At 35.2% G+C, this 17,771-nt stretch overlaps 1 protein-coding gene across 3 annotated transcripts; it reads right to left on the bottom strand.

Moving 5' to 3' along the window:
* Positions 1-4,292: 4,292 nt before the first annotated feature.
* LOC129307200 (zinc finger protein GIS-like) lies at positions 4,293-7,669 on the bottom strand. Of its 3 annotated transcripts, none has more exons than XM_054948089.1 (2): positions 6,718-7,668; positions 4,293-4,325 (listed from the first exon to the last, which is right to left on the bottom strand). In XM_054948089.1, exons 1-2 carry the CDS (start codon positions 7,441-7,443, stop codon positions 4,308-4,310), a joined length of 744 nt encoding a protein of 247 aa, XP_054804064.1. In that variant the 5' UTR covers positions 7,444-7,668; the 3' UTR covers positions 4,293-4,307. The 3 variants fall into 3 exon arrangements, with proteins under 3 accessions (XP_054804064.1, XP_054804062.1, XP_054804063.1); XM_054948087.1 differs by lacking the exon at positions 4,293-4,325 and adding an exon at positions 6,095-6,399 and having other exon boundaries at positions 6,718-7,669; XM_054948088.1 differs by lacking the exon at positions 4,293-4,325 and having other exon boundaries at positions 6,577-7,667.
* Between the last annotated feature and the right edge of the window lie 10,102 nt (positions 7,670-17,771).

The following is a 17,771-nucleotide window of genomic DNA, read 5'->3' as shown; positions in this document are numbered from 1 at the left end:
AATTTTTTGTTAATAAAATATTATAGTTTTATGCAAATCATTTTTTATAACAACAATGTGAATATTGGATAATTTGTTGATCAAACTTCTTTATTTTATGAAATTACCTTTATCACTTTTGAAATGTTAATTATTCAATAAATATAAGTTTAGACTTTGATTGTGAGATTTTATTCTAAAAATTTTTTAATTGCTATGGAAAAACGATTCATGCAAGTTTGTCATTGAAAATGGAAGTTTTATTTTGAAAATGGTGATTTTCTTGCATGTTGGAAAATGAATTTAAAAGGGACTTTATACAGAATATTGGTTGCTAATGGCAGTTTCATTAGCTCTTGACGTGCCATGATCCACCTAGCTAGCAGGGTGCTTATAGGAGGTGCTAGTCCCGTGTGATGGTTAACGCACGTGGAACGAGGGATGGTTATTCGTGAGTGTTGTACTCACATTTGATTTCGTGGCTTTGAGCTGCGTTTGGTTAGCAGTACCCTCGTGGACTGTGTGTCCACGTTTGTTTTGTAGCTTTAGCTACGTTTGGTTACTTACCCTCGTGGACTGGTGTGTCCACGTTTTTCTTTAGGCATAAGCCACGTTTGATTATTTACCCTTGTGGACTATGTGTCCATGTTTATTAATTATTCTGATAAGTTCCTATAATTATAATCTGATTATTTAATGATTTTATATTCCATTGGTTCTCACTTAGCAACTTATTTATACGTATTTATTTCATTTACATGCTTTCTTGAAATTAAGTAATAATAACTATTTTTATGATAGTTCAATGATTTATGATTTTATTTAAATTTTACAGAGCCATTTCATTCTAGAGCTTATGAAATTTTTATGGAAGGATTTGCCTCTTTGTTTACATAATTATTTAAACTTTTTTGTCTATTCATGATCAATTATTTATTGTTGAAACGATATTCACTAGAAAATTTATTTTGGTCTCAAATTCATTAGCTAACGCTAATCCTACCACTGACTTCAAAAAGGGCAACACAATTATATTGGGTGGAAAATTTTGCTTGGTATTGTTACCTTTTTATATAAATATTTTAGTACTTATACATTTTAAATCTAGAAGAAAGATTAGTTGCTCCACATAGATTGTCATTAGGATTTTATTTTAATTTATATACTGTTGCTAGCTGGAAGGAGCTAAGCTCCTGGTTGATACTGTTTTCTGAAAAAAAATTTGTAGAACTTTTGGGAGATCATATTTATAGGAAAGGTTTTGTCAAAATTTTAAAAAACATGTTGAAGTTTTGTTATGACAATTAATATTAGTAGTGTTAGAATTTCTATATAATCTGATTATTTTTAAAACAAAAGGAATTTTTATTTTAAGGCTTATAGGAATGTGTGATGTAGTTCGCACCCGTGCCGGTCACTCTCTATTTTTGGGACGTGATAGTTTTATTAGGAGTTTGTTGAGTAGAGTATTTAATATTCAAAAATCCAGATGAATGTGATAGTTGGGAGAAGTTTGTGTTCATTAATGGTGGTTTAAAATGTTATTAATGATAATATGCATTAATGAAATCTAAAGAGCCTATTTGATATAAATGGATAGTGAATTATAGGTTGATAGAATAGTATGTGTGGAGTTATGTGTTGATAAAATCTCAAGATTGAGACAATGATGGTAATCTTGTGCTATAATTGTAGTATGGTTCATTTTGACATCATTCAAACTTGTTGAAGCTTTATAAGTTGATATTATGAGGGGTAAACCTTTGACTTCTTAAAAGTTTGAGGTAACCGAGAAAAACTTAATCTTTATAGTTGAATGTTAATTATGTCTGTGGAATGTGATTTATAATTTAAGTTAATGATGCATATTGGCAATATGTTTAAATTGTAAAATGGTTTTGGAAAGGAAAACCTCGATTGTGCCACCCTTATAATGTATGAACTTGATTTTGGTTTGTTATGAAGGGTGGATAATTGTGATAAGAAATGTATTGAGTTTATGGAGTATTTGAGCATGTGTGAGTTTATGTGCTATGAATTGATTGTTTAAAATGCATATTATATGAGAAACATACATAGCATGATCATTGACGGGAGTTTGCCTAGGGAGAAGAGTAGATTAGTTTAAATCCATATGGTATTAGTGGAATTGAGAACTTACCTTGGCACCGATAGTTAGAATAGAAAGGTAGCCCTTGTTTCATGGTTGATTTGTGACTGTTCTACTTATTCTACGAAGGACTCGAATCTAACTAGTCTCCATCGATTTATGTACGACGCCCCATAGTTGTTGGTATTGGGAAAAATTGAATTACATAAGTGAGCAAGTTCACCCTGGCTCGGTAGCTCCTCATAAGTGATAGGTTAGGTTAGTCCGTAAAGGACGTAGCTGCGTGATAGCCACCAGTTTCATGTCAGGGGTAATAGGAGGGTATAAGGGTGGCATATGATCATGGATATAAAATCAGCCACATGGTTGTTAGTTTTATGGTCCGGCACGTGTTTGGGGCGTATAGTTGTTATTATTACGACCTCATGTTATGCTTTGCAAAATAACATGATTATTATGTCTTGTGGGTTCGGTCACATGGTTGATAGTTTTATGAACTGTGGCCAAATGTTTATATGTGATATATGTGTATTTGCCTAATTGCATCTATTTACAATTAATATGCAACTGTATAGGTTAGGTGGAACTTGGTTATGAGTGATTGCACTCACTCTTCAATTTTTAATATTTTCAGGACCTAGCTCATCGGATCTGAGTCGGGGAAATATACAGAGGCCTAGGATTGTGGAATAATCCTCTATATGCCTCCTTTTAGTTGTTCCATGTATATTTGTTAATGTAATTGCTAACTAGGATCACATGCTAATGTTTTTTTATATACTGCTTGCATTATTTTGTGCAATTGGTATATTTTATACCTTGGGTTAGTGAGTTTTGATTGTAAACCCATAGATAGGGCCAAAATACTTGTGCAAGTAGAAATATATGTATTTCAAAAGAATTGGAATGAAATTGATGAATTTGTGCAACATTTTCTTCCCCTTTGTGTTTTATAAAAATCAAAGTTGAGTAATGATTTTGTGATATAAGTATCTTTGATTGTGTGTGGTGTGTTGCACGGGTCTGCAAGAGTTCATTGTGTGTGGTCGGATGGTCGATGTGAGTTATTGTCACGTATGATTAGTTGGGACACCCATTTGTGAAATTTTGTGAAAAAGTGATCAAAATAAATTTTAGTGTCTAACTTTTTGTAGATTAAAAGTTAGAGTGCGAAACCAATGTCGTTAGCTAGAGTTAGGAGAAAGCTCTATATAGACACCGAAACCACCTCAATCGGACATCGGACAGAGAATTGAAACTCATCGAAAGTTCGCTTCTTGTGTTGTTAAATGACAACATTAATGCTGTCATTTTCGTGCAATGCACCACAGCGCATAGTGCCTCACGCCACGGCGCATGCACAGAGAAGACAAGTCATGGCGCACATGTCGTGATCTGTGGCACACGTATCATTTTCTGTACAAAATCTGTTTTGAGTCTTAAAACTCATTGTTTTAGGTCCTAATTGATCTCCATGCTTCCGCATTACTTTCAAAACTCTAATTTGATTTTATTAAATAATGTTTGAGATTTGAAATGTTAAAATTGGGATTCTTTTTAAAAAGGATTTGAGAAATTTTCTTTTTATGAAATTTTACATTTTGGTAATTCAATGAGGGTTAATCCCTTGATTACTATGATTTGGAGTTAAACGTAGTTAGTTAAGGGAGACCTTACAACGAAGGCTATTAGAGGAAAATAATTGAAGAATGATGCCAATACTAAATGCATATGACTAATGGTATAGTTATGAAGCATGTCGCGGGGCTAAATATGCATGACAAATTATTGAGGAAAAAAGTTTCAATACTAAATTAGAAAGGCGAATAGATAAAGTCAAACATCGCAACGCTAAATCCAACGTTGAATTGAAACGTCGAATTCAAGAAGGTGCACATCTAACTAAAAAACATAAAGAAAAGTTTCTAACAAATTATTGAATCATTAAATCAGCAAAAACAAGTAATCAAACAAGAAGATGCTGAAACTTTTACCTTAGATTCATAGGAGTTTATAGTAACTCTTGTGGAACATAATCATGAAAATGGTCTATCCATTCTAGCACCCCATTATAGGTTACATTAAAAACTCCTCTATTTCCTGTACAAGTGGCACCTTCTCGAGTTGTGATTAGCCAAAACCAACCTTGCCTCACTACAGATTCATCTCACTTACGAGCTATACTTGCCAAGAATGTCCTATCACTTAATAGGAAACTTTAGCAATATCTTGTCTCCTGAAAAGGTTTTTTAGATATTCCAAATAAGATTGATGCATTTGGATGAAATTTTATCCCACACATCCTTCTCCAACCATTTTGTGCCTTAATTGTAATTCATTGGGAGACGAGTTCTTCAAACAGAGGAGAAATGATGGAATATAAGAGAATGGATAATTTGGATAATCAAGGTTTATTTAAGATATTAGGATTATCTAGTAAGATATTTAAATCAGGACTTATTATTTATTTTATTGTTATTTTAAATATCAGTATATTTAAGATTGTATTTAGATTTAGGATTTTGAATTTGAATTTAAATTATTATTATTTTATTATTTTTAAAGTTTTATAAATAAAGTTAGGTTTTTTATTTATATTTAATTTTTGAGTACGTTTTAGATCCTTGAAGTAGGGGCTGTGTATTGGTTTAGAGAGAGACAGGGGAAGGAGGAGAAGTGGGAGAACGTCTTAAATTCTCAGAGTTTTGTACTCGTTAAAACTCTGGTTAATCTATTGCTAAGACTTCCAGGAGACGACAGATGTTTTATGGAACGCATGTTTCAATTTCTGTAGAAGAAAACCAAAAAGTGTTTGTCCTGAAACTGTTGAAACCTGTATAACTAAGACTTCAAGACTAGGTCGTGGGTGGTGAAATAGGTCGAAGTACTTGAAACTAAAAAGTTCAACATCGTCCAGAGTTTCAAAAGGGGGAAATTAAATGGGAAAGTCTTATCTACTACAGGTTGGTATTGCCAGTCAAATCTATCATATTCCTACAAAGGCAAGTGCAAGGATTGGGGAACTTTAGCATCCATGCGGTGACAGGGCGCATTTTTCTCTGATTTTTTATGGTAAGGTGAACATTGGTAGCGTTCATCGTCATCTAAATCTCTGACCCTTTGCGCTGCCACGATGACAGATGACTAAAGTTGACAGATCCATCGGTACTAACTATTACTGTATTATTGTTAAGGAGAAGGAATCTCCCAGTCCCACTTTCTTACTCATCAAAACTAACCCACCTAACACCTCTCTCTCTCTATGTATCAGACATAAAAGCGAAGGTACAGAAGGTGAGAAAATAAAGATGGCAGTCTAACTACCGTGTTCATTTGTTCCTTAAAGTCTTGGAGGAAAAGGAAGACACATCCTTTTCGAAGAGGATGGTTTTGTCATTTTAAAGCCATAAAAGCCCTTGGTCGTTGGTACCACTGCCTCTCAAGTTTCAATGCTTATTTGTTTCTGTAAACATGTCCCAGTTGTGTAGGACGCCATCAAGTTAGACATAAATAACTTCTGCCAAGGTGAAGCCCCATTGTTATTAATTCCTGTTCTACCATTAGATCCTTTCCCAACACAGCAACCCATTTGGTTTTTAGGTTCAATATGCCGAATCTGCAAATTTTGTGTCAACTCCGGTCAACCCAAACTCTTCCCATAATGAAAACATCAGAAAGGAGCAAGCATACATGATTCTGCGGAAAATGTTCCTTCGAGACCTTAATTAATTGAATCGACCGGAGAAAGCAAGAAAGAGCGAGAGTGTGGCCTTTTACGGGTTTTGACGTCACCCACCTTGTCCCCTAAGTATAAGGTCTCATACATAGGAGAAGGTTCCAACTTATATCTAGCTAGACGTAAGAGACATCACCTAAAGTTGATAGGCACATATCAATATATATATATATATTATAGTTCTATTCCTCCATATATCCATATATGTCTTACTTGTGTGTGTGTGTGTGTGTGTGTGTGTAATTGCTATGGAAATAAGTGGTGATAATAATAATTAAAAAAACATAAATTTGAAGTGTGGGGAGTTACATGTGTGCCCGCAAATGGCATGGAAATATCACTTTCTTTCCTGCAATTTTTTCCAGCAGACCATCAAAACTTATCATCATGACCTTTCTCAATTACATTGCGCATCGAATCGGAAACCCACCCTCTCTCATAAACCTCCATCTGTCTTCACAATTTCATTATTTTCCCACACGTGTGTTCCGACAAAATGCTCATGCGCACCCCCAACTGTCTTCTAGGCTTAACATGCTCTCCACAAGTGTGAAAGTTCTCTCAATCGTGCAGACTAAGAATGTGTACATAAATATTGCAACCATTAGCGCTCAACATATCAATGCTTAGAAGGAACGTTAATTATATGCGGTTAATGTAAATCAATGTTAATTACTTAGCGTTGGTTAAAAAAAAATTAATTAGCAATAAAGTGATATATGTGCGTGCGTGTATGTGTATGGGAGGATCATCTTAGAATTATCACGTCATAAAACTCCATCAGAGGAAAAAAGTGGCAATTTGATAATATTAATCTCCACAGAGCCCCCGATCAACCCCAAAGTGCCTTAAAAGTTAATATATAATGTTACAGATGAAGATCCAAACTCACATGGTCTTGAACGCTGGGTTTGGAGTCATGGACGTACCGGTTTTGCAATGCAGCAGACCCGCCAAGCTGCAGTGATGAGGCCCTCACGTTGATATCCTCGCCGGCAAATGAGGGAAATGGATTCAACGAACGGTCACGGTTGAAAGTAGGGTTAGTTTGGAGTGTGGGGATTCGCCAAAAGGCCAAGGGGCTTCCGTTGATGGGCTGGTGATGATGATGATGAGAATATGGGCTTCCATAGAACCTAGCTGCGCTATAAGCAGCAGAAGTTGGATAACTAGTAGCAGGCATTGGCGTGGTTAGCGTTGAAGTCGGCGAAGAGAAGGACCTGTAGTTGACGAGGCTGTAGACTGGAGACTCAGACATGTGAAGGTGGGTTCGTTTGGCGTGCTGGCGCTCTCGTTTGTGAGCGTTTTGGTGGCCACCTAAGGCTTGGGAGGTTGGGAAGTTTCTGCAGCAGTAATGGCATTCAAATCTCCGGTTAGTCTCACTGTTCTCGTTGGCGGAGCTGTCCTTCCCATTTGAATCTTCGGCCGATTCGGAATCGTCGGTCGGAGGAGCGGCGGCGCCTGAGGTGGCGGCTTCGGGGGTGCCAAATTCTATGCCGAAGAGCTTGATGGGCTTTTCTTTAAGAGGGGCAGGGCGGATGAAGGGTAGCTGAGAGAAAGAATCGACGTTCATGAAGTCATGGATCTCTCTAGTGCTAGTCTCTGAAGCTCTGTCCATGAAAGAGAGAGAGAGGGGGGTAGGAGAATGAAGGGGAAGGAAGAAGGAGGAGAAAGATGGATATGTCGGGGCGTGGTGTGGATCCTATAAACGGAGAGGGAGGGTGGGGTCTGATCACTGATCTAAGGACAATTGGGGCTTATCAATCTGGGAACTGAAACCCTGACAAGGCCACAAAGTCTGAGACTGGCTTTGGCTTCTCAAAGTACCACCTTCACTTAATTTTTGGTTTCCCTTGTAAATATCCACATCTGTTCTACGCATTCAACTTTTTAGTCCAAATCATTTTTTAAAGTTTTTTTTCCCTTTTATTATTATTATTATTATTATTATTATTATTATTATTATTATTATTTTGAGAGGTTTCAAGCTCGAGGACCGAGCTACATTATTAATAACGCGTCGCGAGTTATGTTGTTTAAAAGTGATGAAAATCTTTAAATATAGAGCGTGAGCGCAGCGTGATGAAGAATCGATTAATAATTAATTACTTTAAATTAGGGAGACAAAAGAAAATTGCGGAATATGAATGATCTTACCTCGGATTTAATTAATATTCATGACGGAATATTGCATAATAAACATCTTTGAGTAGTTTTTCAAGTGGTTTGCCTTTGTAGAAGCGGGTCGAAGACTGCGGTGCCCTAAAAGACTAATTAAAAGACCGTTTTTACTTTTTTTGTTTGGTGAACCATAGACGTATACTGCGTACGTGATTGGCGGATGGATATTAAAATATATGGACTTCCTTGTTCGAAGAAGGTTGTTCATTTAGTTACATCAATAATAATCATATTCAATCATATTGGATCGCATCATTTTCAATTATTGACGTGGGTAGATGTTTGATTAGCATGCTTCCTGTGGCTCGTACATGTATATAAATTGTAGTGCTAGTATCAAAAGCAACAGGCAACTAATTAATCACTTGAATAACGTAATTTTATTTCTGTCCATACAAAAATCAGTGATTTTTAACACATATTCACCTACCTAGCTATATATATATGTGTGTGTGTGTGTGTGTACTGCTTCAGATATTTCTTTTGCATGTTCCATTAATCATACTAACTCCCGCGAGAGACAATGAGAAAAAAGGATTCAAAATTTCAAAGTTACGTTCAAACCTAAGTGTAACAGGACCCTTAAAACTTTACGTCTAAAAAACTATATAATATCCTATAGGCCAGTAGCTTGCGCGTTTATATTAATTAATCTTATCAAAGAACATGTATGTGCGTGTGTTTGAGTGCGTGGAATTGCTTTGTCCTCTTTCTATCGGTCGGTGCGTATATGGATTCAGGTTGTTTGCTGCTTAACCCAGCATACGGCAGCGTGTTTGGAAATTTGACCTTTCAGATAGAAGGGTTGTTTATTTTTTTTTAACCGTGCTGCGCATCAGAGCATCTGTTTTGACGCATCTATCTGCTATATATATATATATATATATGTATGAGGGTCATAATCGACTTAACAAGTTGCAGAGTGATTAAGTTAGATAAATTAGAAAGCAAGTTTTCTTAAGAAAAACAAAAATTGGTATGATAGATTTGCCTCTATACTGTAAAAGTATTTGTTCTCCGCTCACGCCTTTCCTTCTCACGGTTCTCTCATTACTTTATTATATTTACATCAGATACTCCACGTACCCTCGTTGATGGATGAACTTGTAAGTTTTGAAAGACTAAGATCAAATGATCCCAACTCTTTGGTAAAGTCCTTCTTCCCTCCTCTCTCTCCCCCCCCCCTCCCTCCTCGAAGGACCCTATATGGTACGATTAGTTTGGTGCCGATTCTTTATTACTTTGTTGGCTGTTTTTTATCTGTCTCAGGGATTCTGTATCTGTTGAGTGTGAGAAAGAGAAAGTGGTCCTCCAAATTGTTTTAAGTTGATTCAGACTACACAAATGGGCAAGAGCATATAAAATCTGCTTCTCTCTCTACCCCTCTCTGTGGCTAACCAATCTCTTAATAAATCATCTTTCTTCTATTATATATGTCCTCACTATGACGACGTTCCATTCACCGTGTACAATAACGAATGGACGAAAATTCTGATGAAAAAAATAGTAGGAATGAAAAGAAAAACTCTTGACAGTTGTTATGTTAACTATATATGTACTTGACAACAAAAATGAAATCGCTTGTATGGAAAGTCTTGCTCGTTGCTTCACATGCCAATAGAAATCAAGAGCAACAAAATTATATTCTCTCGTAAGGTTAGATACAGAAACTCATCAGAAGTGGAGACACAGTTAAAAAATAATTCCATATCTCTGATCTTACCAAAAAAGAAAGGGGATGTATCAGTTAATATATATGTCGTTTTCGGACTTTCCCTTCTTTTGATGACTGCAACACCCGAATCCCCTTTTATCTCTCATCGTTAGCTCAAAAAGTTACTCCAAATTCATCAGCCAAAGAGAGTTAAAAAAGAAGAGAGGGAAGGTGGCCTCTGGATCGTCGTTATAATAAGTTGCAGGAGGGGTTCTCTGCTGATGGGTGTGTCAGTGAAATTTTCATGGAATTTATCTGAAATAGCAATTCATTGTTGTCCATCTTTAGTGGCCTTTTTCTTTCTTTCTTTCTGCACAAAACAGCGCTTTATTCATGCATGCTTGACTCGTTTAGCCCATATGATCTCTCGCTCTTTCTTTGGCTATGCCATGACATGTCACCATCTTATTCTTCCTTTCTTCGCTTCTCATAACTATTCTCTGAGCTGTCACTAAGGTAATCAGCTCCCTGTTGAAGTACTTGACGTAATTAAATGTCTAACCTATCTTTATGCTGCACAATTGTGGTGGCTTTGTTTTTTTTTCCAGTTCTAATAACTCATCAATTTCCCCTCGATATTCTCTAAGAGTGGGCCTCCTCCTCATTAAAACAAGTTTTAGATATTATTTTTGTTAAAAATGTGTCGTCCTACCTGACTAGCTAGAACATCAACAGTAGCCCCTTAGGTCATGCAAACCGATCTCTTTGCCAATGGGATCACACTCTCGAAAGGCTTTTGGCGAATAGGGGACCACAGTAACATATGGCTCTTTCAATGCAAATTGCTCCTCTCATAACCCCAATAAAGTAAAAATTAAATTATACGAATACGATGTGATAATTAATGTAAGCATGATAACTTGCCATTTGCTTTGCCTCTTGATTTAGCAACTTGTTTAGCGAGATTTCATTAATCTTGAAAATGGACATGACTTCGACTAAATTTTTGTTCTGGCAAGGCCATGAATAAGCAACAGATCATCATGTTCTTTATAATCAAAATTACGACCTACATTGAACTACTTATCAATACACGTTCAGAGCATAAATCCTATGAAAACTCAGTCATATTAATTAATTGGATCACCAATTTAATGAGTATTAATTTATATCGACCAGACGTGATGGTGGGTAGTGGATAAATTTGATGCGAGCTTAAATCAATTATACCCTAATCGGACACACATCGATTCCACATGTTACCGTGTCGAACTATCGCATTGATTAATTAATTAGTTTTAGAGGGATAGATTTAATTTCCATGTAATGTAATTACTAATCACTTTCGTGGCACCAACAGCTAAAAAATCATTGGATGTTTTCATCCATGATTAAAAGCACGGAACAACTGTGCTGAGTACTGAGCCATTGGCCAGACAGAGCAACTGTATTGACCCAAAAAAAAGAACAATTTTGTTGAAGGTTTCAGCAAAATTCTGGGTAGCATTCTTAATTTACTTCGGTTTTGAAATTAATTAATTTGAAGTTATTAATACGAAAGTACGGGTATTAAATGAAACTTTACGTAAAGAGGCCACCATCCAGCTACGGGCCAGGTACTCATTAAATACTTGACGTCCTCATATTGGGAATTAACCAAAAGACATGTGAACGTGGATCTGTCCAATATTACCCCACCAGCAAAAGGTTCACTAATTCATAATATTGATAGAGAGGAAGACACAGTCAAAAAAAACCTCCCTTTCAAGCACAATTGTCTGGTTTCGGGCTCAAATCTTTTGTGTTTTCTTCGTTAGCTATATGATCTGCGTTAATTGTAGCATCTTTTGGCGTACCTTAGGGAAGAAACAAGAAGGGTCACTGTCCTTTTGTTCCTTATCTTTCTTCCCCACTAAGTGTCTTGACAATGACATTGCATGAAAACTACTACTTTGGACCTCTCCCAACTTGCTTTGCAATAATATCAATTATATACAACATTTACATGCATTCATAATTCACCCATGAATCCAAATATATTGCATTGGCGGCACTACATTGTAAGCAAGGAAGGCAAATGCATCCCTTGAGCTTGAAGAAAATTACAAAAAAAAAAAGTTCATATATTCTAATATTTTGCACATCTTAGTCCAATTTTAAAGTTTCTGGATTCAAAATTTTTTTAATTATTTTTAAATTATTAATTTTAAAAATGTTGCACCCTATAGTTCAAGCTCCTGACACTGCCATTGTGTATGTGCAATGCTTCTTTAAACGTGGGGCTTTTCTTTGTGGACCATACAAACGGATAGATCTATTGCGTGTACCCCTTTGCGAAGCCTTGTTTGATGCGACGTATATACTTAATGTTTGTCATTATTTGGGTTTATTTATAATTCTTCTAACCAGCGTCATTTTAATTGTTTAGATATGTATGTGTCAAGCTAGATTCCACTTTCAGATAATTCTGTCTTTCGGTTTCAGAATTTAAGGTTGTGCTTCTCTTTGAAGTAGGGTTCATTTGTGAGGTGTCTATTATGATGATGAAATACTATTGATGGAGAGAGAAATATGCTGATATGGGGAAAGTTTAAAATCCTTAACAAATTGTCCTCGCATCCCTGGTTTTTTTTTTGGTCAAAATTATGCAAATATATATATATATATATGCTCTTCATTTAAATATTAATTTCTTTTCTTTTCTTTTTTTTGTGTTCAAAACTTTCTCAAGAGTCTAGCCTCTTCTAACACGGACAGGCTCCCTTAAATTTTTCTGTTTCCTACACAGGACCCGCTCTCTCTATCTAGAGACTTGTGCGAATTAACAATAAAAGAAAAATGGACGCAATTACATGAGATGTCATGATCAACAATGTTATGGTTAAATCCACAATATAAGGCTCAATAAGTGCTATGCGGAAAAGCACAGAATTGATTGAAGCTAACTTTCCAATTAAAGGCTCATGTGTAATGAATAGTTGATAGCGGGATTTTTTATGTAATCAATATTGATAAATGAGAAACCTGCATTCATTTCCCAGCTTTTCATGACTTTATAATGTTAATTTGCTTCAAGAGAATTGACATTTTACCACTCTTCAATTTCAGTGGCAGCAATATTATTAATTAATGTGAAAAGTCTCTCTCTCTCTCTCTCTCTCTCTCTCTCTCTCTCTCGCGCGCGCTCTCGCTCTCTCTCGCTCGCGCGTATTTTAGTAGAAGAAAACAGAGATAGAAAGAAAAGAATGTGGGTGCAAGAAATCAAGCTGATGCAAGTGGTGGTGCAGAGAAGATGAGTGCCCTGTGCCCACCATTTTGGGGGAAACTAGATGGCAATACCATCAATGAGGTATATTAAACTAAAAAATCATGTTCACTACATCCATGTGTCTAGGTATCTAACACTATGACTCAGATCGATAAGGAACTTTTCTACAATGTCAAATATTAGGATATAAGCTCTTTTGAATCAAAAGATTGACGGATTGGACACAGCATGATTGTTTTCTGAAACTGGCGGAATTGGACCACCAAAATGGCATCTTCTCAGATGTTGAATAAACGTTGTGGGGTCATCTCTAGATTATATGATATCAGATATCCTTTGTCTCATTGTGTTCATTTGCTTCAATTTTATTTAACCGTCTCCTATTCACAGTTAAATAAATTTTTAAGCTTAAATTAATTAAATTCAGTTTTTTTTTTTTTTACCTTTTTCGTGTTTTCCAAACTTCAGTCGTGCTTAACTTGATATATAATTTATTCTCCTCCTCCTCCTCCGATATTATATTTCTCTCACCCTTAAACAATCTTATTATATTACATCAATCAGGTGTTCAATTGATTTATTCTTTAAAGTACGCCATTTGAATAAGAAACACTGAATTTACATTCTGATCTGTCCATCTCTCTCACTCCTTTTCAAAGATGTATCAAATTCTACTCTAAGGAAATTGAGATGAAGCTTCTGGGATGCAGTCCCAGAAAATTCTGGAGAATAAAATTAGTGTTTATCAAATACCTTTCACTGGTGTAATGAAAGTTCTGTGAGCATTGCCATTGATAATTCCATGAAATATTACAAAACCTTTATTATTGTTTGCGAGAATATAATTGTCCGGATCTACTAGCCAGAATTCCTAATCAACTACCGAAGTTCCTATCATATCGTTTTCTCTGGATTTTAATGGATTCGCAATGATGAATAACGAATGGTTGTTTCTCTGTCATATTTGATGGATATTTGGGGTTCTCGTGCCCTGATTTTACTATACATGACGAAATTGATGACAAGGTGAAAGGAACACGACATGGCTATATAGCTTCGACAAGCCTAAAGTCATCAATTATATCACTCCTCCAGACTAATTAATAGCGTTAACATATATATGCAACAAAATAATTAATTCCTATATGTGGATTTTGATGTTCTTAATTATATTGGGATGGATTAATATTCCGTGAAAATTTACAGTGTTCCAATATAAGCAAGCAACTGTCATAATTCAATTGTCGTGTTGTGACAGGCAATCATGTGTGAGAGAGAGTGGGGGAGGTTTATTCACAATTGTACCTCTTGAGAGTTACCCATTAAAAGTAGCACAGAATAGTGCCTGAATTTTATAGTTGTAAGTTAGGGACGTTCACATGAACAATGTTCCCTTCATTTACTCGAGTCGCTGAAAAATTGGTCCACATCCATAAATCAAGACGTTGACACTAGAGAGTACTGTTTCTCTCTATGATAATTAACTATTAGTGAGATAGAGAGAGTTAATGTGTTGATATGTATTTGGTGGACCTGTAGAAGCAGTGCATGATGCCTCTTGTGTGTGTGTGTGTGTGGTTTTTTTTTTTTTTTTAATCTCCTGTCTGCTTTGCTTTCCCCCACACATCAACTTACATAGGCCTTTTCTTGAATATTAAAAAATTATTTGTAGGACCTTTCGATGAGAAAGTGGCTATGAATTGTCATGAAACCATAAGGATTCATTCATACACCCTGATTGAAGGTTTAAAAAAAAAAAAATCTTATCCCCACAAAAACATAACCTACGCAATTTCTTTATAGTTTATAAAATCAGTACATATGCTTACTACGTTTAATCACGGTTTTGATAGAAGCAGGAGGTTATTTATTTTTACTAAAATCAAGATTTTGATGAATTTCAATATGACATCAAAATTTATTCTTATATACACGGGCAAATGCATGTAATTAATTGGTTCTGATTTGTATGCATGTCTCTCTATTTTCGTGTTCTATTTAATTACTTAAAAAATGTAGGCATAACTATGCCCAAAGTGGCAGCTCTGCAATCATGATCGTCATTTCATGTTTGGACCGTTGAGTTCCAGGTCAAGATATCAAGTTCACATAATATTGGTAGGTTTTTGATGATGATCGCGATATGGATCTTCCCATAGGAGACTTCTTCTTCTTCTTTTTAGATAGTAGTTGAGGTTTTTTTATGCCCAATTTGATAGGAAGTATTGGAAAGGTAAAAACAGATTGAGATTGAGTAAATCCAACTAATCATGTTTGGTGTGCCTCATTGGTGAAGCCAATGCTAGACCTGATCTTATGTTATGTGGGACTACACAAAACCACCCACCCCTTGGTATTGCAAAAACAATCTAGGGATTAATTTTTTCAAGACCAAAATGCCCTTGTTCAAAGTCGACGATCCTACAATACTCGACTGAGATCCCATTGTCATTGTGGTTGAAGCTATCATCTGTGTCATGGTTGTGTTTGCTTTTGATTCAAGTGTTCACTGTTCTCTCTTTTGAATTTGAGTTTCAATTCTTCATCGACTCTACCATTGGCTTTTGGATATGAGTTTCTAGGTTCTTCATCATCGTGATCATACTCCTATGCCAACATTGTTGCCGTTGCCGCTCGCGACTTCATCAATCATCACCATGGTCGGACTCTTGCACTGACATCATTTTGGGCTTGGATTTGTTTCCATCTTCATCATTCTTGCCGCATTGCCATCTCCGTCCCTTTAGATCTAGATCACTCTCCACATTGCTTGTGCCCATGAATTCAATTCCCTCCCATTGTTCTCTTTGTTGATGGCTTCCATCGCTAGCTTCATGAGCACGAGTGATTGATTCTTGAAAACAAACTTATTGATTTTCTTGTGTGATTTTAGTGCTTTTGACCGAACTTGAAGCAATAATTTCAAGTTGAATTTTTTCAAGATCTTTAATTTATGCTTCTTAAATTTCTAATTGTTTTCTGTGTTGTCTTGAGACAATAGTGAAACATGATGAAGATGGAATAAATGGCAAGTTTTGGGTTTAGCAGCAACAGCAGAAGGAAATAGATGAGACTATTTGGGTTTTTTTTGGCAATTTTTTTGGTTTAATCTCAATCTCATTTTTTTTAATCCCGTGTCATATCAAACATGATTTTAAAAGTTATTCTCACTCTCAATCTCACTTTCAATTTTAATTCCACTCTCAATTACATTCTCAATCCTTTAAAATGTAATACCTTGTATTAAATAGGGCCTTGAGTAATTTGCAAGGTTGTCCACGTTAGGGTTTTGATGAGAAGTCCTAGCGAATCGGTGACCCAAGCAATCAGGTGCGCAACCCCACCACTAAACTCATATTTTCTTGGAGTCCAATAAACAATGAGTGCAAGTTTTTCCATCCAGATATACATGTGGGCGGAAAATTCGGGAATAATAATGGGTTATGACAGAGAAGAAGAGTAATTAATTTTCAGATGAGCTATTTGCAGTGGGATAAAATATCTGACGAAGTTGTTTCCCGCCTGGTGCTTAATTGGAAAAACAATTTTATAGCACAATTATGGATTGCATCAAATAGACAAGGTGTCAATTTGGTGGTAGTTGTGGCTTAGTAGCTAATTATGAAGACGCTTTATAACTGCTGTCATAATAATAAATCACACGCGTGGGTCATCATTTTTTTTAAATGATAAAAAAAATTTCAAAAGAATCAATTAATTTAATATAAGTATCAAATACCAAACTTTAAGAATTTGCAAGTTCGACTTTTAATTTTATAATTTTATTGTGATAAATTTATAATTTATTTTTCTAAATTTTAATATGATTAAAGAGTAAACAAATTTATTTTTCTTGTTAAAATTTAAAATAAAAATTATAAATTTATGCAATGAAAAAGTTGTAAAATTGATAATTGAACTTACAAATTTCTAAATGTTATCACTTAAAATTTAAGTTGAATTAATTGATCATTTTAAAATCTCTATATCACTCTCTCATTTTTTTTTTATAATCATGATTCTTGTTTTTATATTATCGACCCTGGATCACAAGTTTGTTAGTTTTGCGTTTGTTTAGTAAGGCAAGTAATGTTTATACAAGTATATAACTACAATGGTGAAATCGGTTTTATTATCGAAAATAAAGAAAAATGCCTTCAAGTTTGTTTTACGAAATAATGGCATCAGAAATCTGACATTTATTTGAAGGAAAAGACAATGGTTGACCGTTAAAACTTAAAACAATAATATTAAAAGGCCCACTATGACCCCATATTTCGAGTGCCGAACTAGTAAGCTAGGACGCCCTAGGTGAAACAGAATTTGTATTTATGAGTAATGATAATTCTATGTTACTCATGGATTGTCACAAACTTGTTTCGTGTTTCCATATTAGACTACTCCTTTTGTCTCTATTATAAAATATACCTAATTATTTTATTAAAACTAATAAAAAGTAGTTAAGTTATTAATTTTATTTAAGAATATAATAAACTATCAATTTTATTTTTATTTAAATAAAAATATTTTAAATTTATATTACATTTTTTTCACAATTAATAAATTTAAGATAGAATATAATTAATATTTCATGGTGTGTCTTATATTGAAAATAAACAAATACTTTTAGAAGCTATTAAGACTTGGGGTATAATGCAATCGAACTTCCGTGTTAAAGGAGTCACTCGAGTCCCACAGGCCTAATGGGATAAAATCGTCAAGGGACTAGCCATAGCCATCAAAAGCCCAACAGGGACAATCTGTATGACGAAGGCCAGCCCGAATGAATAAGAAATAAGCTGTTGCACGGCCCATTACTAACCTTTTCTTAGTTCATCTGTGG

This window comes from Prosopis cineraria, unplaced genomic scaffold (genome assembly GCF_029017545.1).
Source record: "Prosopis cineraria cultivar Desert tree isolate PC_DT_omini unplaced genomic scaffold, ASM2901754v1 PC3, whole genome shotgun sequence".
NCBI classification, from domain to species: domain Eukaryota; kingdom Viridiplantae; phylum Streptophyta; class Magnoliopsida; order Fabales; family Fabaceae; genus Prosopis; species Prosopis cineraria.
The sequence above is the reverse complement of the archived record's forward strand: the minus strand, read 5'-3'. Positions and strand labels throughout refer to the sequence as shown.